This window comes from Triturus cristatus, chromosome 11 (genome assembly GCF_964204655.1).
Source record: "Triturus cristatus chromosome 11, aTriCri1.1, whole genome shotgun sequence".
Taxonomy (NCBI): Eukaryota; Metazoa; Chordata; class Amphibia; order Caudata; family Salamandridae; genus Triturus; species Triturus cristatus.
In genome coordinates, this window is record NC_140594.1 from 853,657,361 (window position 1) to 853,681,473 (window position 24,113).

The 24,113-nt window shown below is 44.8% G+C and overlaps 1 protein-coding gene across 2 annotated transcripts in view; it reads left to right on the top strand.

Moving 5' to 3' along the window:
* LIMS2 (LIM zinc finger domain containing 2) overlaps positions 1 to 24,113 on the top strand; it is a 229,914-nt gene that overhangs the window by 65,056 nt on the left and 140,745 nt on the right. For both annotated transcript variants that reach the window (XM_085634662.1, XM_085634660.1), the window contains exon 4: positions 9,811 to 9,931. In XM_085634662.1, the coding sequence (XP_085490788.1) occupies positions 9,811 to 9,931 (121 nt within the window). The remainder of the gene's footprint in view (positions 1 to 9,810; positions 9,932 to 24,113) is intronic.

The following is a 24,113-nucleotide window of genomic DNA, read 5'->3' on the forward strand; positions in this document are numbered from 1 at the left end:
AGGGGTAATGACCCCTCACAGGTGGAAGGTCCCATAACGTCCTCTGTGAGCTGTGGTGTTTCTTGGGTCTCATGTGTATAAGTAAATCCTTTAGGTTGCTCGTTCGTTTGAACGCAAACCTAGGTGTTGGTAGATTCAAATCTCCTGTGTTAAGGATATCCCAATTTTTGCGAATTATGTTTCTGATTCGATTGGAGTCATGGGTGAATGTGGTAACACATGTGATTGACTGGTCTGGTTCTTTTGTTACATTTTCTAACAAGCTGTCCCTGTTATTGTGTCTTGCTCGTTTGCGAGCAAGGGAGACCACTTGTCTAGGGTATTCACGTTTGATCAGGTCATTCATAAGAGTAGAAGACTCTCTCTGATAGTCTACCAGTGAGCTGCAGTTTCTTCTGATGCACAGGAATTGTCCAAAGGGCAGATTTTGTCTCAATGCCCTGGGATGATGACTGCTGAATAGCAAGAGGCTATTCTTATCGGTTGGTTTCCGATATAAGGTAGTTGTAATTCGGTCTCCATCTAAGCGAATTAGGAGATCAAGGAAAGGGACCTCTATGTCCGAGATCGTGTGGGTAAATTTCAGAAATGGATTCAGAGTGTTGATCCATGCGCAGAATTCAACATATCTCGTGCGTTCTCCTTTCCACAGGATCAGAATATCATCGATGAACCTCCTCCAGAGCAGCACGTTCGCCCGGTATGGATTGATCGGATTATTGATTTCTCTAGCCTCAAAGGCTGACATGTACATACATGCTAGACTCGGTGCGTACGTGCTGCCCATCGAAGTTCCCTGTGTTTGGTGGTAAAGTTGTGTGTCATACTCAAAGAAGTTTTCAGTCAAAGCCAATCTCGCGCATTCAATTATAAAGGGTACCAGAGTGTGTGAGGTCCACTCGCTGTTACTGAGTGCATCCTCGATCACTCCGAGGGTTGCTTTCTGTGGTATATTGGTGTAAAGGGCCTCAACATCCAGGGTGACCAGTAGGTCCACTTCTTCTGGATGTTGAGCACCTTCCAACAGGCGGAGAATATCAGTAGTGTCCTTCACAAAGGAAGGTGTGGTTTTAACCAAAGGTTGGATAAAATTATCAACAAATTGCGACAGGGGTTTCAAGATGGACCCGATCCCTGACACTATGGGGCGTCCAGGCACCGGGTTGATCCCCTTGTGGATCTTGGGTAAGCAGTAAAAGTAGGGAATTCTTGGTTCTTTTGCTACTAGGAAGGTGGCTTCTTTTTTGGTGATCCAACCTTCTGCTTTAGCAGAAAAGACCATAGAACAAATGGTCCTGTTCAGTCTAGAAGTTGGGTCTCCCTTGATGGGTGTATAGTACCTCCTGTCACTCAACTGTCTGCGGCATTCAGTATCGTAATCTATAGAGGACGATTACAGTTGCGCCGCCCTTATCAACCTGTTTGATGGTGATGTTCACATCATTTGCCAAGTCTCTGATGGCAGCAGACTCACTAGCTGATAAATTATGATAAGGAGCAGGAGTGGTCTTACTATTTAGTTCTTTGAGTACTGCCTGTTCAAATGTCAGTACTTCATGGGGGACCATGCTGCTATTTGGTGTGAAAGCGGATGGTCTATGTGTAAACCAGAGTCATCCGTGGGTGGTGACGGACGATCGGAAGAAGCTCTGGACTTGACAAATGTCTCAACATGTATCTGTCCTCGGTGTGGGAACATAACCCAAACCTTTTTGGAGTACCGTTTCTTCGATCGGGCTAAAGACTCTGGGGGAGAGGTTGATAATTAATCTCTCTTCCCCCTGGTCTGACTCCTGGTTTCCACTGATCGTGCAGGTTGTTCCTGCCATTGTACTCTTTTTTGCCCTCTCCTGCGTACTCTTCCTCTGCCCCAACCTCTGTCTAAAAAAGGTGGCTCAGTACCATGTTGGAAGAAGGGTGGGGGGCCTTGATGGTACATGGGGTAATGCCAGAACTGTGGTCCCTGGTACGGGGGCATGTTGTAGGGTGGGTACATCAGAGGTTGGTACGGTCTCGTTTTTTTGTTGTTCCTACTGCCTGTGCTAGAGTCACTATTGGATGAGGAGCCCCGTCTCGAGAGGCCTGAGCTTTCATATGATGAGTAACCTGTTGCTGATGTTGTATAATCAGCTCTTAGGTAAGGGTAGACTTTTTCTGTTGAAAATTTCTGTATATCTTTCTGGAGTTTGGAGATTTTTTGTTTCATTAGGTACTCCCTTTTATCTGCAATTTCAGCATTAATCTCTGCTCATTTAGTTTTGTATGCTATTGTTTGTATAATTACCTTGATTGCACCTTCTGCTGTCTGAATCCTGATTAGCAGAGCATCCGCTATTCTTTTGGCGGTATTGATAATAAGGATGAGCCAGTCCCTAGTGCGTTTCCACGCTACTAGGGACCACTCCTTTTTAAATATCGCATCCTCCAGGAATAACCTGGGGAAATTATTAACAATCAAGCCATTCGGGGCTATGTTTGCTCTTAAGTATTCTGTCATCGTAGCACCATGTAGCGTCTCCTTGAGCCATTCACATTTCAAATTGGACAGTGAGGTCCAATCTTCTGTGTGGCTGCCTGAGGCAGAACTGCCGTCAGGTGCCAGCAGTGACGGTACTCTGAGTATTTCTGCTGCTGCTTCATCGCCGAAGCTAAGTCCTTGATAGTCTTCCATGTGGGAGGTGCGGGGTCCTCGACATGCCTCAACTGTGAACTACGTCAAAAAAACACATAAAAAACAGCAGATAAAAACACAAGCGAGCAAATGTCAAAATTGCCACAATTAGAGGCAAAGCAGTGGAACTCACCCAAATTGGGTGAGAGCAAGGAGGCGAAGATCATGAGAGATGCCCCCTCGTTGCAGCCGCCGGAAACATTACTGATACTGACTTTGGTTAGTGTTATCTATGTTTCCGGCGGCTGCAACGAGGGGGCATCTCTCATGATCTTCGCCTCCTTGCTCTCACTAGATTGGTTGGGAAACCCTCACCTTGACGCGCACACCTTACTCTTTTATGACACAATTGAGGCCCGTTACACGCTGGCCCCTGGGTCTTGCGCTATCTGTCGAGTACTAACTGTGGGACCTGGTTCTACATCGGAATCTTACTCTTGTTTACCAGGACACTACACTTTAGTGCATACCTCTACCGGTACTCAATGCCGCTCACCACTGACCCACTTGGGTGAGTTCCACTGCTTTGCCTCGAATTGTGGCAATTTTGATGTTTGCTCGCTTGTGTTTTTATCTGCTGTTTTTTATGTGTTTTATTGACGTAGTTCACAGTTGATGCATGTCGCGGCTCGCCTGTGTTCAGCACGCGTGCAATAAACCATGATTGCTTATGGTGATTCCTGTACATCGCTTTGTCCTTGATATGATGTTATAATATTGTCCCATTGTTTTATTTTGCAGGTCTTGGTGTAGTTCAACTGGTACCACACATTTTTTAGGGTGCTGTACGTGTGGTCATTACTGATACCTCAAAGAGGTCCTGACCACCACCAAAAAAGTGTAGGTAGTATTTAATCTGGTCCTGAGGAATTGCCATCTAATAGATAACAGGCAAGAAACATGTTGACCGTCTTAGCATATACCCTCACAAACCTTAGAGTGAGAATGTGCGTTTTGTTTTGGTTTTAATCAGGGTAGGGACCACAACTCATTAAAATTGTTCTGAGTGGATCACTGACCCCTGTTTTATCTTTCACATCCCCCACACATCACCATCACCTACACTAGTTACCTTTCTATTAGGGCCCTCACACGCATTACACCTAAAGGCATTGGGAATAAAGATCTCTGCCAAGAAGGCCCCATCCCGGGCGCCTGATCGGGTATTGCACCGCCGACCCGATAAGGAGCTAGACCCGATGATGAAGCAAGACACCCGCTTGTTGGGTGTGTGAGAGTCTCCTTTCCATAAGGAGGATCCTTTTCTCCTGCTCACCCTTATTATCTGTGCCCTGTTACCACGTGTGTTCTTACCATTACCTGCATCACATTATAGGAACTGCATACCACTTCTAGTTTTACTGTCTTTTGGGCATGTATGCTGGACCTTAATATTTAATAGCCCATCATTCCCCTCCTTGGATAAGGCAGAAATCTCAGGGACATCAAAGACTTCCTCCACATCTTGTGACCAGCACTTGTGCTCTCCTGCTGTGAGTCCTGCGAGGCCAGGTGGTCCCAAAACCAGTCCTGGGTCCTTGGAACTGAGTGGCTGTGCTGTAATTCCAAGAAAAGCCATACCGACGCCGTCATCGACGCTGCTACTTGCACCGAAGCTGTGGTCACCCCTTGTGAACAGCACAACGCATTGACCATGACGACATTGAAACCCTTAGTTTGCAGACAACAGCGCTATCGACTCTGACTTCCTCAAATCAATACCACTGCCTGCACTGTGGCTGAGGGTACCGCTCGTGAAGAGCACGACACATCTCCCCATCTCAAATGACAGCCCTGGGTCTGCCGACGTCCATGCTCCGCACCAACGCCGCTCCTCTGCCTGCACCGAAGCCATGGTCAACGCTCATGAAAGGCACGACGCATTGACTACGACGACATCGCAGCCCTGCCCCCACTGACACCAGCACTCTATATCACAGAGTTTGATACACAGCGCGTACAACTCCAAGGCCTCAACGACTTCTGCCTGACTTTCGTAACCGATGTCGGTAGCACTTCATCTTCAGATTTTATTGCAAGGTCCCCAAGGCCTCTTCACTTCGAGGGGTACTGTTTTGCGGGTCTGTCTGGCGCCTTTTCACTGAACTGTTGGATTTGTGTTGTTCACAACACCACAATAGCCTCGTTTGGCGCTATCAACTTCAAGGAACTTTATCTTTAAATCTTGCAAAAATTCATATCTTTACTTGAGTATGTTGGAGTTTTATCATTTTGGTCTTGTTTTACTCAGATAAATATTGGCTATTTTTCTAAACTGGTGTGGAGTCCTTTTTCTGTGTTTTCACTGTGTTACTGAGTGTGTATGTACAAATACTTTACACACTGCCTCCGAAATGAGCCTGACTGCTCGTGCCAAGCGACTAAGGGTGTGAGCAGGGACTATCATAGCTGTGTAACTTACTTATCGGGACTAGAGTGAGGGTCCCCACCTGGGCAGGGTGCATACCGACTGCCAACTAGAGACCCCATTTCTAACATCTGGCTTGTTCCGCCTCAGCTCCTTCGTGTCCTCACTTAACCTGGAGCAGCATCCCCCTCAATCAAAGACTGTTATAATATCCCCCCTAAGCAGTTGGTTAGCTCTCTTTCAAAGTAGAGTCCAGGCAACTTCTTCTTGCAGTTCAAAGCAGAGTTCCCCATGTTTCTGGTCCAAACCTAGCAGGTGGAGTTGGCGATAGACACCTTTACCTTGTAGCTCAAAGAGTTTCTTGATCTCACTGGTATGGAAACCCTGTTGCAGAAAGGGAATCTTGGCATAGTGACTGGAAGTTTCTGAGTTCTTTTATTCTCAAATTACAAACAGAATTTGTGTATTTCAGCATTTCATTTCTGTGACCTCTTCCGGGCAGTTCTGCACTTTTCCTATTTCCACCTAACTGATCCAGCAATGGCCTTGAGTTTTAAGGTGGGTTGAGCCGGGAGTCTCCTGACTGGAGAGTCCCAAAACAAGGACACAAACGATATTCAGCATGTCCCACTTAGCTATCTGTGAACCTCTGGGGGTATCCATTTCAGAAACAAAACGATGAATGGGAACTCCCATGCTTCAGTGGGACCCACTGTCACCTGTCATAGGATTTTATTGTCTGGCTCACTACAGAGAGTCCTGGATTGTGTGCAAAAGTCCTCCAATTCACATTGACTGTCTGGGCTCTTCCCTGGACTCTCTATCTTAGCTACTACTTGGATTTATGCTTTGTAAACTTGACACCAGTGTGACCATAGACACATGCATTACATACATTCCACTGCCTTCTTTCACCCTCACAGATATGTTCACGTATCTGACATATAAATGGATGAGTGAAGGACCATGTTGTAAGGGACTGACAGCCAATTTAAAAAGTATTGGGGAGGTCGGTAACCCACTCTCCCTTATTGGCAACAAGTAAAAATCTAAGCCTACAAATCAGTCCTATACAGCACTGGAACCTAAAAGTGTCACTCTGTGTAAATGGAAGGTTCATATGGCGTGCCCTCTTAACCACAGAGCGATGCTCTGGTTCCCATTCCGTATCACAGGATGGTGTACATAAACACTCATGATCATCATGTGTGCTGTGTTGATTGTCAAAATGCTGCGGGTGGTAATTGAGGCCGGATATTGCTGTGGTCATAATTTTTAAACAGCTTTTTGTTTTTCAAAATTAGAATTGGGATAATGAGCTGATGCCTTTTAGTCTTGAAATAGACCACCAGTTTGGTGTGAAAAGCTTGCCAGCTGTTCCTGTAATGAAATCGCGGAATGTATGTGGTTTGTTTTTAGCAGCTTATCTTCTTATAATTTATCAAATTGAATAAGAGGTAGAAACCAGCAGTGTGTGTGTTCAGCACCACAATTTACTTTCTGACAATTTGGTGACTTAATGCAAACTCTAACTATTGACTCACATTGAAGACAAACTAAGGTGAAACACAGTGTTTGAGAAGGTAAGTATGTGACCTGAAGCGGTTGGACTGCTTGGAAGTGTGAACATGTGCACAGAGTGTGAAAGAGGGGGAAGAGTAACGCAGAGTTGTGACTGTGGGACAGAATGAGTCAGTGCAGGGTAGGGTATTGGAGATAGGATGATATACTATGCATTGCTTTAATTAAGTGAAAAGAAGTGCAGATTCCCAATTGAATTGGCGTGGTGATCGGGGTGGCGTTTGGGGTGGGGTTATGGATCAGGGCTTTGGTGAGGTGTAGAGCTGGGCAAGAATGAGTGCATTGAATGGGAGCAGATTTTCAGGGAGTGCATTAGTGGCGCCTGGGGATGTTTGAAAGTGGAGGGTTGTAATGAGGGGGGTTCTCAGTCATACCGAGTCAATAAGTCAGTAAGTGACTTTCATTGTGCCCATCATATTTCCTTGGATGCTGCTTTGGAATTTCCCGGGTGAGGCGGGTTTCAGAGACGCCATGAAAAATCTTATATTGAGGGAAGGTGTTATCTCTTTGTTAGTTTAAATATATAAAATCTTATATAAAAGTAAAGGAGGACACAATTACCTTGCTAAGAAAAGTGAAAGGGGGTGCACGCCTTACCATAAAATCATATGTGGTTCAGCCTTAGACCACTTTATGTTGAATTTATATCGGGGGTTTTAACAATGGTGATGAGACTAGAAAATGGAATTATACTATATCCTCATCGGGTGCTTGTCTGTGCTTCAACTATCCCATTAAATCGAGTATGCATTTTTTTATGTCGAGCCTAGCGGCAGGGCGCATGCGCTGCTCGCTCTGTGAGACTGCTGTAGTAGAGAATGGCAGAGAAGCTGCACCCACTCTCCTCCCATATTTTCCATTGGCTTGTGCCATTGTCTTTCGTAAATGCTGCCTTCGGATTCGTTAATAGGCTTGATAGTCACCCTCCTTGGTACGGCCTTGTCTTCATTTGTACCCTCCCATTGCGACTGGCCCTGTTACTTCGGTTGTTACACCGGACCTGTTATTTAGTCTGTAAGCACTATTTACTCTATTGAGTTTCTCTTACTGCAGGCCAGATATGCGCTACTTCAGCTGAAACCGTTTGTGGTTTTTTCAGCAGCACAGCTGCCCCCGTAACACAGGCACCTGCATTTAATCACTTTAACCCAGCATTATCTCGTGTCTGTTTCAACCCCCACCCCCCCCCCCCCAAAGTAAAATGGATTTAGAAATTATTAGCGTATTATTAGCGTATTAAGTCATATGAATTTCAAGTAGCACAAAATCCTGTGCTAATGGGCTGAAGCTGCCAACAGCACATCTGTGTTACATGTCATCTGTACTAAAGCCACCTGACGGATTGTTTTCAAAAGCCTGTTTGATTAACAACAACACCACCAATACCACCATCATCACTACCACCACCTCCACCAATACCACCACCTCCACCAATACCACCACCACATCAATACCACCACCACTGCCAATACCACCACCACCAACACCACTAATACCACTACCACCACCACCAATACCACCACCACCAAAACCAACAGCACCAATACCACCACCATCAATACCACCACTAACACCAATACCACCGCAAACACAAACACCACCACCAATAACACCACCACCAATACCACCAATACCACTACCACCATTACCACCACCACCACCAATACCACCACCAATACCACAACCACCAATACCACCACCAATACCACCAATATCACCCCTACCACCAATACCACCACCTATTCCCCCCACCAATACCACCACCAATACCACTACCACCACCAATACCAATACCACGACCTATACCACGACCTATACCACCACCATATACCAATACCGCCACCACCAATACCACCACCTCCACAAATACCACCACCACCAATGCCACCACCACCACCAATAACACCACCAATACCACCACCACCAATACCCCCACCTCAGCACCTCTCGCTCACTAGTAATAGCAGGGGCACTGTATGAGTCCGGAGCTGCAGCCGAAACCATCCCTCCCTCCATGCCTGCCATAAAGCACAACCCGCCCTCCACCAGGCCAAAGATAGCAATGACATTACGCAATGCCACACTGCACACTCAAATCACGGAGAGGGCAGGAAATAGCCCTCCCCTCCCGCTCTTCCTCCTGAGCCGCGACACTGTAATCACAGAGCGAAAGGTGTTGGAGTGCTCTGTTAGTGTTTATAGCTCGGATCACATGTAAATCTCACTTCACACTTTGTGTCTGTGTAATTTAACACTTACACATCTTCACTGCACTATTTATCACTACTTTGAAGATGTTGCAGGCCTGTCTTCCTCTGATATTTACAATCTAACAAGTGGTCGAGAAGCCCCTTTATTGCAATGAAATAGGTCTCGCATTTGCGAGAGTTTAAGCTATCAGTATTGTAAATGACAATGCCTTTTAGTTATGTTTTGAAACCCAAAACATAAATAAAAGGCATTGTCATTTACAATGCCAATAGCTCAAACACTCGTGAATGCGGAACCTATTGCATTGCAAATGCTTGTTTCTTATTTTGTCCTGTATTTGAAGATGTCAGGAAAATGTGTTTTTTGCTTCTGGAAAAAGTTTAACAAAGGATGTGCTACGAATGCCCTTACCTTTTATTACTGAATGGATATCTCTTTTTGATTTGTTTCGGTCGCTAAGTACTTCTGCCTGACAGACTGGTATGAAATAATTCATGAAATACGGTTGTTTTGCTTGTATCTATGTATTCTCTGCACATGTTGTAATCTAAATTTATCTTTTTTAAATTATTGTATTTGTAATTGCTAAAAAATATTTTTAACATTCACTTTGTTGTATGATTTGCTCATATTAATGGTAACGCTGCTATGTTTTAATGGATTTTAATCTGAATAAACGTAATTTTGACTTTGACTCCCATACACCTATAGTTGATTCTGTGTCAAAATCACTTTTTCATGAATTCCCGCATGTCTATGATTGTTTCCCTACGGACTGTAGGGGAGAGTGCTACGTCTCTGGTCGATTCCACCTGTCAAATGATGTTTTATTTGTCACAATTGGGTAGGTCCATAGATGATTTCCTGTCAAAATAATGTTTTACATATCATGGGTCATTTTCTTCATCCACTGGTAAATCCATATTTGATTCTCTCACTACTGTCTGTATAACTTTGCACTCTGTTCTTTATTTTATAGGTGAGTTTATCATCGGCCGCGTGATCAAAGCAATGAATAATAATTGGCATCCAGACTGTTTCCTTTGTGAGATCTGCAATGTAGCCCTTGCTGACCTGGGATTTGTGAAAAATGCTGGCAGGTGAGAAGGATTAGATAATGGTGGAATAGCCGATGTGACCAGGGTGCTAAAGGGATTTGAAGAGGAGGGCGGTGGCAACAGAAGTCCTGTTAGATGGGGAAATAGTTGAGTGGAGCACACAAGATACTACAAAAAATTGTGTGATGCATGGTCTTTGGTGGTACCTATTTGCATTTAAATTGCGTACATCACTTCAGTGTCCTAAACTATATGAGTTTCTTTATCTTATCTGAATTATTCATGACCTTTTCATCAGGCTTCTTTGTTCCAGTCCTTATTCTGAGTGTGACTCTTACTATGGAAACAGGCAATTACTTTTTTTATCGCCCAATAATTTTAGCACATTACCTTTTTGCCACATAAGGGTGCTCAGGCCCTCACACATCCTGTTCAGTTTGCCTCTATTAACAGTTGCTTCTTCCTCGCCTGTTGGCAGCACTGTTTGTCAGCTAGTAGTTCACACTTCCTTTTGTCATTCTGCTTCATCCTGTGGAGATCGTAACTTGAGTTTAGACGTCTAGGACTGATAGTGTTCCGGTGGTTGTCTAACCTATGTTCTGCTTTTTCAGTGAGCAGAGGCTCCGTCCTTTCTTTTCCCTTCGCAGGCGCTCTTTGAGCTTGCAAGGAGGGGATGTCGGCAGCTGCTCCCTGGGCGATCGGAATTCTCCGGGGCAGGTAATGGTATTAGGCTGACCTGGACCTGGGCCTGGGCTTTACCTTAGTGGCTACCCACTGCCATTCCCCACACTTTAGCAACTTTGTTGTTATGGTGGTGTTGGAGGAGGGTATGGGTACTTTCACCTTTGTGACTGCTGTAGCACCCCACGCATTTATTCCCTGGGCTTGGTGCCTTCATTTCCTTTCTCCCTCTTGCTGGGTTTTTTCCTTTTTCTAGGTGGAGTTCTTGGCTCTTTATATTTGTCTTCTATTCCATTCTCCCAATGTCTACAGCGTAGGCGCCCATGCTGTATTCCTTGCAGTTGGTGTGTTCCTTCACACTGGTGTTGAGGTTGTGTCATGTGGAAACGTGATATTTCTGACTGTGTTTATGGCTTCTGAGGACATAGCACAAGTCTGTAATTCTTGATAGATCAAACACAAAAAGGTGATTTGAGAAATGCTTGCAAATACTCTAGTACGCAAAAGGTGATGGGAGGATGCCTGCAATAAGTGTAAGCAATGGCAGTTGCTTGGGAGTAGCATTCCAACCCATTGTTCTTTTGCCCAGTATACCACCTCAGATTTGACCCAGCCATATGCAAGTCAGTCTTGGCCCTACTCCAAGAGGAAGTCCAGCCCAAACTGCCAAGCCAGGTCCTCTCTGAACCGGAACACAAGCAACCCAAGGCCGATTTCACCCTGATTGGGGCTTTTCATTCGGGTTTAGCTTAGTTCCAGTAGCACATTGAGCAGGGGACCCGCGTCTGGACGTGCCTTTGTCTACATAAGGTGTTACATAAATCACACAAAAGGTGATGGGAGGATGCTTGCAATAAGTCTAACCACTGGCAATCGCCCGGGGTAGCATTGCAGCTCATCATTCTTTTGCCCAGTATACCACCCAAGATTAGACCCAGCCATATGCAAATCAGGTGCAATAAGAACAGTCCTGTCTGAACTGCCAAGCCAGATCCTCTCTGAATCGGAACACAAGCAACCAAAGACAGGGTTTGCCCTCATTGGGGCTTTTTAGTCAGGTTTTTTATTCCTGTGGCACACTGAGCAATGGACCAATGTCTAGGCTCACCCTTGGCCACGTAAAGCATTCCATCAAACACACAGATGGTGATGGGAGGATGGTTGCATTAAGTGTAACCACTGGCGATTGTTCGGGGTAGCCTTCCAACCCATCATTCTTTTGCCCAGCATACCCCCTCAGATTAGACCCAGGCCAGCCATATGCAAATCAGTCTTGACCCTTCTCCAATAGTAACAGTCCAATCCGACTGACAAGCCAGGTCCTCTCTGAACCGGTACACAAGCAACCCAAGACCTGGTTCGCCTTGATTGAGGCTCTTCATTCAAATGTAGTTTGGTTCCAGTGGCACAATGAGCAAGGGGCCCAAGTCTGGGTATACCCTTTGCCTCTTAAAGCGTTACATCAAACCTACAAATAGCTGGACTGCTCCCACTGGAGCAGGGTCAAACTAATTTGCAAATGGATGGGTCCAAATTGAGGTGTGCAAAATAACGATGGACTGGGATGCGGCCCGAGTAATTACCAGTGGCTTAAATTAATGCAAACATTCCATCCATCACTTTTTTTGTATACTTTAGTGTGTCTCCATAAGTGGGACGAGTATGCCCAGATGTGAGTCCTGTGCACACTGTCACTGGACTCAAGCTATGCCTGGCAGATGAGTCCTAACAAGGGCAAAATCAGTCCTGGGCTGCTTGTATTCCGGTTCAGGGAGGACCTGGCGTGACAAGTCAGGCTGGACTGCTCCTATTGGAGCAGGGCCAAGACTGATTTGCATATCGCTGGGTCCAAACGGAGGTGGCATGGTGTGCAAAATAACGATGGATTGGGATTTGGCCCGAGTAATTGCCAGTGGCTTAAATTAATTCCAGCATTCCTTCCATCACTTTTTGTATACTTTAGTGTGTCACCCTAAGTGGGATGGGTATGCCCAGACTTTGGTACCGTGCACACTGTATCACTAGAATCAGGCTGTACCTGGCTGATAAGCTCTAACTATGGTGAAACCAGTCCTGGGTTGCTTGTACTCTGGTTCAGGTTGGACCTGGCCTGGCAATTCAGGCTGGACGGATCCCTTTGGAGCATGGTCAAGACTGATTTGCATATGGCTGGGTCCAAACTGAGGTGGCACGGTGTGTGCAAAATAACGATGGACTGGGATGCGGCAGTGTCTTAGATTAAATCAAGCATTCCATCCATCACTTATTTTGTATACTTTAGTGCAAATAACCTAAACCACTGGCAGTCGCTCTAGTTAGCATTTCAACTCATTGTTTTTCGCCCGCTGTGCCACCCTAGACAGAAGCTCGTCTTATGCAAATCAGCACTGGCCCTGCTCTTTATGGAAACAGTCCATCCGAACTGCCAGGCACGGCCCCCTCTGGAACGGAACATAAGCCATACCAGACTGGTTTCAGCCTTGTTAGGCCTTGCCAGAGAGGTATAACTTTGATCCTTATGATACAGTGAGTAAGGGACACACAGCTGGGCATAGCCTTGGCTACTTGGGGCAATATATCAAACATGTACAGTTATGGTAGGAATGCTTGCAAATAGTTTAAAACTCTAGCTGTCCATCTCTCTGGGTAGCATTCCAACACATCTTTTTTCTCCTGCTCTGTACTCTAGACAGATGCCCTCCATATGGAAATCTCTACTGACCCTGCTGCTCATGGTAACAGTCTAACCACTGGCAATCGCTGGTGGTGGCATTCCAACTTATCATTGCTTTGCCTAGTATACCACCTCAGATTAGACGTAGTTATATGCAAATCAGTCTTGACCCTGCTGCAATAAGAACAGTCCAGTCCGAATGGCCAAGTCCTCTCTGAACCAGAACACAAGCAACTTAAGACCAGTTTCCCCCTGATTGCAGCGCTTCAGTCAGGTGTAGTTTGGTTCCAGTGGCACAGTGCTCAAGTTACCCACATCTGGGCATACCCTTGGCCACTTAATGCAGTGCATCAAACACACACAAGGTGCTTGGAGGATGCTTGCTATAAGTCTACCCATTGTCAATTGCTCGGGTAGCATTCCAACCCATCATTCTTTTGCCCAGTGTACAACCTCAGGCTCGACTCAAACCATTGCTGCGTGGTTGGAGGATTTTTACTGATGCCCAAACTCTTCCCTTCAGGACACTGTTGATGACTCTTCGATGACTACAATCAACTCCTCCTTCCTCCTTCTACTAGCAACAGAACTTTCATATTTGCAGGTCTTACTCCAGATGATGTCTGTAGTGTGTCTGGTTTTATGAAATGGACAACCTTCCAGTTTTTAAACTGTAATGCAAAGGGAATGCCACCTCAAACAAGAGCAGCAGATTAGGGGAAACAGCCTTTACCACGAAGCATTTTCTACGCGTTAGGTTTACAACGATACACTTACCTCGAAAACGTCTTCACAATGCGAATTGCTTCAACGACGTCTTTAGCACGCAAGCAACGTCATCACGGAAAAACGTCTTCCTGGTCGTGAAAAAAAGCGTCAGTCCTTCGTTAGTGTCGGCGAAGACCTAAGAAAAAGGGAAAAAAAAGAAGAAAGGGGGCTTGGGGGGGTCTCCCCCCCCCCCAAAAACGAAAAAGCGGGGTAAAGGCAAGATCTAGGTAAGGGCAATGCGAAGAAAAAACATTCCGTTGTAACGCATGCGTGGTAAAGGCATGCGTTGCAACGGAATGCGTAGTAACGACATATATTCCAGATTAGACCTCTATGTGATTAACAGAAAAAAATTGATTTAAACGCAAATTTATGTAGCTTTAAAATGATTTTTCTTTATTAGATTCCCTTATTTTAAAACAATGAAAACAAATTCAAATCTTTCAATCCAACAAATCAAAAGTTTTGAAAATAAATCAACATGTTTCACGACTTTGCTAATTATTTTTGTTGCTTCTTTAGGGCTACTAAGGTGCTAAAAACTATATTCTTCAATCAAGTATATAATTGAAGTATTGTGCACAAACACTAAAGAGAAGATCTCCCCTTTGGAAACCTATATATCACACTATGTATCACACTTTGTATAGATAAATCAACACGTCAAACCACAACCAGTCAATGAATGCACATACTATATTCAATGTGTTATCTTCTCAACAAAACGAGTACTACAGAGATATAAAAATGCACAAAACTTTTACGACGTGTCTTTTCAATATTTGTGCACATGTATCAATATGCAGTGCCTTTCATGTTACAATTGAGAAGATGTTATTATTATACAATATAAAACAATTCATTAAAAAAACAATATGGCCCAAATTAAAACCCACAAATCAGACAAAAATTATTGTTAAAAACTGAATCCGAGGAAGAAGCATGTAACAGTACAGATATGTCTATATAACTGTTACGTATCTGCTATAAACATCAATTAGAATCCTGATGAAATAGACACTTTTTCATCTGTGGTATCCCAATGTAAAGCAGATTCTGCATACAAATTACTTCAACCCGTTTCAGTGGTGTTGGAAGTTCTAACCACCTTCTTCAGGGCAGTATAGATAAATGTAATGCTCCCAAAAGATTCAAAGAGTACAATATCAAATAATGAGATCCAAGAAATCCTAATATGGGCCTTTATGTTACTTGAGGAGTACTGTCGTTCTCAGCAATTCTTTAGATATCCCCACTTGTGCAATGGTGATCGACTCAGCCACTTTCAAATATATGGTTGTATTGATAAGAGGACTTGCTGCCTGCCACTGGTAAATGTCACAGTAGGGCTGTTGGTCCCAATTTATAAAAACTCCTCTTTTCTGATTTCCTCAATGTTTATAGAAACCGCCTCTACTACTCCATTATTGAACACATAGACCCTCTCAAGGTCTCTATAGAGGATATTATCTGTTACTAATTCTCCAAAATGCTGGGTTAGCATATGATTCATATGCATTCATTTGGCTGCACTTGCAGGATACATGCAGAACAGGGAAAATCCCTTTTCCAATTCCCTATTGTTGAAGCTTTCACGGAGAGTCTTAAAAGGGTCATATCTCCCAAAACTCCTCCAGCCCTCATTTGGAACTTGAATGTAGATCTCACACTGCTCATGGGCTCAGTCTTTGAACAGTCAGCTTCTGGGGTTCGCAGTTTATGCTGTAGAAGGTAGCCTTTTTTCATATCTTTTTATTAAGCTTTATTTCAACCAACAATAACAGAATGAAAGCACCAATCGTACCAACACCTGATGTGGTAGTGAGCATTACTAAGAGTCATAACAAGGACTGTGGACATGGAGTACACTGATCTCATATCAACAGGAAGTCAATTATCCAAAGCAAATCCCTGTGGCGCCTCTCCTCATGAGCCTTCCGCACACCCCCATTTGCTTCCAAGAGTACCGAGCCAGCCACAAGGTCCGGGTTCTGGGGTCCGGTCTCCCGTGTCATATCCCTTTATGTTCCTGTCCTTGGCCCCTGATTATCGTAAACGTCTGGGGGCATTCCCTCCCCAGTACATAAGGTTCACCAACCTGTCTGCAGTACTCCATTTTAGACCTCCATTCCTGCACTGACTGGACCTCCACTCTCACCCAGTATTAAATTATGTCACGTCTTGCGAGCACCAGAGCTGTGCTAACATGGAGGAGTGTGTATCTGTCGAGGGTCCCCTCCCCCCAGATACCCTGGGAGAACCACCCAGGGTTGAGCACTAGGGGGTCTTCCTCTTCTAAAGAAATCCTATCTGTATGCCCTACCAGAACCCCTTCAGTCTTCGACACTCCCAGATCGTGTGTAGAAGAGTACCCCATTGGCCACACCATCTCTGGCATTGGTCAGTGTCTATTGTGCCCATTGTGTGTACCCTTGTGTGGGTGAAATAGACCCAATGGAGTAATTTCAGACAAACCAGCTGTAATCTGGTCTGTATAGCAACCTCCCCAGGGTACCTACATGCCGTCCTTCATTCATCATCCTGGTCATACTCCCACTTCTCTCTCAGAGTCTGTAGGGAGGATTGACTGTTGACGAGGAGTGTGGAGTATATCAGTAATGTGGCGTGTCTATGTATGAGGGCCCCAGGGAGTTCTGCTCCTCTAGATCCTAAGACTGGTCAATCTTACCTGTAAAGATGGACCTAACATGCCGATAGTATAAGCACTGGTCTCCGAGCATGTCAAATTGTCCCTGTAAGGACAGCCACCCCGTTTCATCCTGTAGGTCCCCTAACTTCGAGATTGCCAGCATATCCCGTTGTCTGTGGCCTGTCACCCCACGTAAGTCCACCAGTGCACTTAACCCCCATAGTGGAGTCTCCAGTGTCTGCCCAACTTATCTTGTGCAGTGCCCGCCTCCAGAACCGATTCACTTTGGCTGTTGGCTCCAGGAGTGCCAAGGACCTTTCTGGTCCATACAGCTGTCTAGCATAACCCTGTGGGTCTTGCACCCTCTAGTCCGCCAGTAGGGAGGCTCCCTTTGGTCTATGAAGGACCAGTCGTTTACCACCAGCAGTTGAGTTGCTCAATAGTTTAGGCGTAGATCTGGAAGCGCGATTTCCCCGTCTGTTGATCGCCTGATCGGGGTGTTAAGTGCTCTCCTTACAATGCCACTGTACCATAGCAAGGCTCTCATCTCTGCCTCCCCCGCTTTAAAGAAATTACCTGGGTCCTTGAATAACGTGTTTTGGTGAGTGTAAAGGAATTTGGGCTGGTATATCATCTTGGAAAGGACGGACCTCTCCAGCAGCAAGAGGGAAAGTTGATGCCAATGGCCCACATGTCTGTGAAAGCCCGCCAACATACAGCCCAAATTTCTCTCATAAAATAGATGTCAGTCTGTGGCCACATATATACCCAGGTAGGTGAATCTGGTCTCCTCCCAGATCAGAGGACTTGACCACTCATTTTGTGGTTTCCAAGTCAAGTGTGGGTAAACAACGGACTTTCTCCTATTAATAGTAATACACAAGAAGTGTACGAAGGCTCGAAGCATCTTGAAAATTCTCAGGAGAGAGTGATCCCGGTCCACAGATTACAATAGGACATCATCAGCATGGAGAGTGATAACATCCTCCCAGTCACCATCCCTTCTAAATCCCCTTAAAAGTGTGTTTCCCTCTTTATCTTGTTTGCCAGTAGTGTTGTTGCTACCGCAAATAAAAACGGGGATAAGGGTGTCCCTACCCAGTTCAAAATCCTCCAAGCGAGTTCCATTCACTAGCTTCTTCTCCTTATGTCTATGGTATTTAAATTTAAGGTGTACCCACGTCAGCAAGAATGGTCCAAAACACATCATCTCCAGCAGCACCATGAGGTAGGGCCATTCTTGGGAGTCAAAGTTTTTCTCTACATCTAGCGCCAACAGTACCGCCAGCTTCTTCAACCTCCTTCTACAGGCCAGTCATCCAAATAAATGCCAAAGGTTGTGTCTAATGGACTGGTAGAGCATAAAGCGAGATTGGTCCATGGCCACAATACTATCTATCACCTGCATTAGGCGTTTCACCATAAGTTTGGGAAGTATTTTAGGTTTTGATGTTCAGAAGAGATGTCGCCTATAGGATGCGCATTCATCTGGCGCCGTCCCTGGCATGTGTATTAGGCAAATAAATGCCTGTTGGGGGTCTCCTGGAAGCTCGCCCCTCTCCCTGGATTAATAAAACATGTCTTGGAGTGGCTGCACCACCTTACTATTGACAAATTTAAAGAATTCCGGGTGTAGGCTGTTAGGTCCCAGGGAATTCCAACTTGATTTTGGAAAGGGCCTCCTTAATCTCCTTCAGCAGTAGTTTGGCATCTTGGGATTTCCTGGCTTCCTCTCCCTACTGGGGGGCCGTAATGTTGCTCATGAATTTATGCATGTCCCCCCATGTCTCTGGAGAAAGCCACAAGGCAAACAAGTCGCTCAAGGTCCGCGCAAAAGTTTGCACAATCCCCCCCACGAGCCTGTCAACGTTCCTTGTTTGGTACGGCTCACGGGGATCCATCTCTAACCCTCCTCTTTCTTTGCCAGCCAGGCTATCATGTTTCCTGTCAAATTCCCCATTTCATAGATCCTACTCTGCCCTGGAGCATCCTGGCTTCCTGTTGTAGAAGGTGCATTTACCTCTCTCTGAGTTGAGGCAGGCGCTCCGCCAGTTCCGGGTTTGGTGTCTCCACATATCTCTTCTCCCTGTTCTATATCTGGTTCTCTAGTTCCACCACGTTCTCCACCCTATGTTGTTCCCTGTTACGAGGGAAATGAGGTGACCTCTCACCACCCTCTTGTATGCCTCCCAGAGTGCCACCCCAGACAATACCTACCCTTTATTTTCCCAGTAGTTGGTCCTCACAATTTTTGTGCATCTCTGGATGGCCCAATCGGTCCATTTCCAGGCTAACATTGTAATCCAGGGCGCAACAACGCAGTACATGGATGAGAGTAGTCCGAAATGCCCCTCTACAAATATTTTGTGTTCCGATATCTGTGCTGTTGGATCACCAGTACTAAGAAATAGTCCATTCTCAACAAGGAATGAGCTGTATAGGATGCCTCTGAGAACTGCGTAATCCACAGATGCGAGGCCTGCCAGAGAACCACCAAACCTAAAGCCTCGTGAACATCTGGAGGTCTGGGTCTCCCAACTAACTGGAGTATCCTATTCATGTCCCGCTGCACTGTCAGGTTAAGGTCTCCACCCATAATTAGCAGCGTGTCGGGGATTTTAGCAATCCAGTGCCCATCCTTCCCAGCCCTCTGAATCCCCTGCAGAAAATATCAGGAATCCACAATCCAGCTTTTCCCATTCCATGTGCGCCCTACTTCCACCCAGTACCCTGATGGATCCACCCATGCTTTTGTCACCTTAAACGGTAGGGACCTGCAGGCATGGATCCTGCTCCCCTCGATCCTGTGGAGTAGCCTGCATGCACTAAGTTCTTGTAACGACCTTTGTCCAGGATCCCACAGTTGTTACCGGTCAGGTGCATTTCTTGCAACAAAATCAGGTCTGGGCATGGATGCATCAGGTATTTCATCACCACCCCTGTATCATGTTTTTTACAAGGTCATTTACATTCCTTGATTAGGTTTTGAGGAGGTGCCTTCCCTCCCCTGGTGAATATATCTCTTTATTCCACTTGCTGTCACCCCGCATGTTGCTACAACACGTTTGTTACAATGACCGCGTTGTAACAACGCATACCATTACCCTGCAAGTCGTAACAACTACTTGCGGAGGGGGTGCTGGATGTTGGAATAGTATAATTTACTATTCCAACTCCAGTCTGTGCAGACAGTAGCGAAGGTGTTGGATTTTAAATCGAACACCTCCTCCCCCCTCCGCAAGTCGTTGTAACGCCTTGTGAGGTAATCGTATGCGTTGTTAAAACGCAGTCATTGAAACGACTGTGTTGTAACAACATTGGGGGTGACGGATTTGTAGTAAGGGCTGTTTACCCTCCTGATGGGACGTCGTAATCATTTACTTTTACAATGCAGTAAAAGTACACAAATGCCTTGGAAAGTCATTGCGAAATCTATATCCACTAGTGGTAATTCTGAATTATTTCATGATTAGTAGTATATTTTTGATTACGGGCTTTTAACTGCTGACCATTGCAATATTTAAAGTTCTCCAAGGCAAACAAATGTTTTAAAGACTTCACCAAGAGCACTACCTGTTCTTAAGACAAACTGCTAATAATACTTATTCTCTTAGCAGTCCACTTTTTCGAGAAATATAGTTTTCCACTCTCTTACTAGTATCTTATTTTAGAGCACCGAGGAGCCTAATCAGATTATTTCCTTATTACTATTTTTTTGCATCCATTTGAATAGTTGGAATTGCACTCATTATATATCCTGTGCTTTCTTTGGAATAATGTTTTGTGAATCCCCGCGCCAGACTCCATTTTAAAACGTTAAGATAGCTTGTATGCCTTTGGTCCACAGTCGGCATGGAGTTGATCGAGTGATTAGAGGAGCTGAACCCAGCTGTTGTGCGCTTTCCTTCTGAAGGCATTCTCTCTTCCTGGCTGAAGTCTGCTAAACACAGTTGATACGCTGCAAACAGATATGCAGTGCACAGGACCCCAAGAAACTCTAGAGGCAAGTTAGCTATTTCATGCTCTCATAGTGTAGTGCCTAAAAGTAGCATTGGGGTGATAGGATGCTAGGAATATTGTAATAACGTGTTAGAACTGTTCATTTTATTCTCACTGCTAGCAACATGCACAAGTTCTGTTTCAATTTTTTAAGCGACAGACTAAGTGCCTAATTTATATGCAGGCAGAAAGAATGCTCTGTCGCAGCTCCGACGGAGTATCCTTACCGCCACATAATGGTCCTCCTGCCGTATTTAAATGGGGGCGGACCATAGGTTTGGTTAAGGTGGTGACCATAGCCAAACCTCTCTAACGGCCCAACAGAGTGAGGGCCATCATATAAATGGCTAGATGTCGGCACACCCAATCTGGAAGGGTGGATATAGACTTTTTTTTGTTACTGACGGTCACCGTCAGGCAAACTCGGGTGTTGAGGGACAGTGAAATGCTAATGATGTTCCCCCGCAATGGTAAATGACTCCCATGCCAAGGAGAGCATTACATTTTTTATTTTCAAAAAGAAAATCACGTTTTGAGATTTTACTTAGGAAAATAAAAAGAAAACTGTTTGGTGCAGGGCTGCATCATGCTGAAGCAGTCTTGCACCAAACAGCAAAATGCATTGGCAGGATCCGCTATGACGGCGGTTCCTGCCAACACATTATGAGTGAGTGTTTGCTTGGCGGGCATTTATAAATTTGGCAGGCGTTCCCTCTGCCGTGGGGACGGAATGATTTACTCCGTGGCCCTGGCAAAACGACGTGCCATCAGCCAAATAATAAATCAGGCCATAAGACTGTTGAAATAATTATTTCAAATATACAGTGTAATTGTTAGTGCTATTTGCTTGAGTGTGCTAATCTAAGAACGAAATTGGGTTTGAATTACTACTGTGTCGCTAAAATGTTTATGGGCCTGTTAGTAACCCAGAAAACACGAACACCACCCTTGCAGGAAAGCTCAGTGGGTTGTGTGGGGCTGTAGTTAAGCTGAACTTCCTTCCTCAGTGATGGTGCTCTGAACTATGTCCTTGCACCCATGGGTTAGTAACTCAACCCCTGCAGACCTTGGGTCTGAAACCCAGAGCGAGCAGCAAAAGGGCCTTTCCAGACATCAGTCCTCTCGCTTTTAAAACTTCAGTCTTCATTTAGGGCCTTCAGTGTTTGCTTGAGTAACCGTGTTAGCAGACACGCTCCCTCTTTTTCCCCCTCTTTTTCTTTCTCTCTTTTCTCTTTCCCTTCTCTCTCTCTTTCTCTCTCTCATTCTCGCTCAAATCCGTAACCTTTTCACAGCAAGCATTTTGTTCAAAAGTTCTTTGGCTCAGAATTGTGAGAAGATGCAGAATCGATGCACAGCTGCATGTCATACTGCTTTTCATTTGCACTTTACCCCTACTGATTACTGTCCTACCAGCACACTTCACTGGGCATGCTCCTTCCTATGTTCTCAGGTCTGTTACGTTCACACACCCCTAATCTGTCATCTATCCATATAATTGATCTGAAGGCCTCTTTGAACATTGGCCCTTGTTAGACACCTTCTGCCCTATGTAATTTCAAGCACTAGTCATCTTCTTTTGTTTTACTGCACTCTGCATAGTGCAGCAGATCACATGGTTGGTAACTTCATAACTGTAATGTCAACTTTTAGTGGCCTTCGGCATGGCGAGAGGTTGAATGGGCGCATAATATTGTAGGCATGGGACAGTTTATCAGAGTGTGGCTTTTGTAGTGTTCATGTGGTCTGACCTGTAGGTGGAATGAGTGACGGTGGCATTTGATTAGGCTGTGAATAGCGTCAATGAGTTTATTTAGATTTTTTTTTTGTAAACTGTTACTTTATATAGCACTAGAGCCAGAGAAGCTGGTGTGGTGAAGGGGAAGTTAGGAAGGGTCGGGTAAGTTAAGGGTGAAAAGGTATTTTAGCAAGTATTTATATTTTTCTATGACTCATGATGAGGTAAATCCCATCAAAGTAGCTTAAGGTTTCCATGTTGTGATCGTAGAAATAGGTGGTTCCTGATTGTTGGGTGGAAGTGTGACATGCCAAAATTGGTAGATGTCCTTTCAGCCTTCCAGTGGGATGCTCTGCATCATTTATAGTGGAAGGAAGGCTCTGTTCCCAATAGAGGAGCTGCCGCTGACTCTGACTTTGAGGACACTTCCTAGGCAGTCCTTGTGTCAGAGGGACTGCTCGCTTGAGGGGGGCCTCTCGGACGTTGTTCCTTCCTACGTACCTTGTGTCTGGGACTGCCACTGAAACCTTGGTTGCCAGGAAAACACTTTCAATTCTCCCACACACTGGGAAACAACTTCCAGCACGGTGGACTTTAGTTATGTGAGCCCTGTAGCTGATCATTAGCTGACATGTAGAAAATACTCTGAGCAGTAAGAGTCCACAAGTCGTCATGATAGATTATAGTTTGAATTTCAATTTTAGATATGCTTTTTCCGCATGTTGATTTTTCCTAACCATTTGCTTGCTGTTTTCTTACATTGCATACATTGTGGCCTCGGACACTAACTAACCTCTTGATGTTGCTAAGGTAACTATTTTTTACTCAAAAGCCAGCTTGCTATCTCTGAAAATACACCTAGTTTGCTTCTAAAAAACAACTTTTCATTCTGGGAGAACAGTTTAGTTCTCCTAAAGAAAAGTGTGTCATTGCTTGTAGATAATTATTTTTACCTGAAGTGTGAACTTTTGTGTTTAGAAAACCTCCAAGCATCAGCCTGTCACTTTCATAAAGTTCTTAATAACTTGCAATTGTCACATGTACTAATGCCTGACATGAACGTATTTTGCTGACCTGCCCTTGAGTCATTATCACCTGTGAGGAATGCCCGCCATGAACCACGATTATTCACCACTTAAAGGACACCCATAATTTTCCATGGTCATCATTATGTCAGTGGTGGCCACTGTTGCACCTAGGATAACCACATCCATGATAACATTATGAAATGCTTGAATTAATCTCACGCACTGGTAATTACTGTGGACCTTATTTCAGTCCATTCTTCTTTGCTCACTGTTTGACTTGAGAGGGGACCAATCTTTTTCTCATCAGTCATCTTCTACTAATATAGGCCCAAACTGCTAGGCTATGTTAGCTCTAATAAGGAAAAAAAGCAACTTTGCCCAGTTTCAGCCTTGTTGTTCCTAATCAGTGTGGTGCATCATAAGTCTTATGGCACATCGAAAACCCAGGTCTGGGCCATTGTGCCATGGATGCCAACCATTATGGCAAAGATGCCTACATTATACAGGAATGGATTTAGACCCGTTCTTGGTTTTCTCTGTCCCCCTATGTGAAGAGCTTACTAGAAGAATGGGTCTACCCTTTCCCATTTGAGCATAACAAAGAGTGGCTTAGCCTCCATAGTAAACAAGAGAGTGCTTCCTAGATACAAAACTAGGAAAGGTGCTTGAGAGTTACAGAGAAAGAAAGC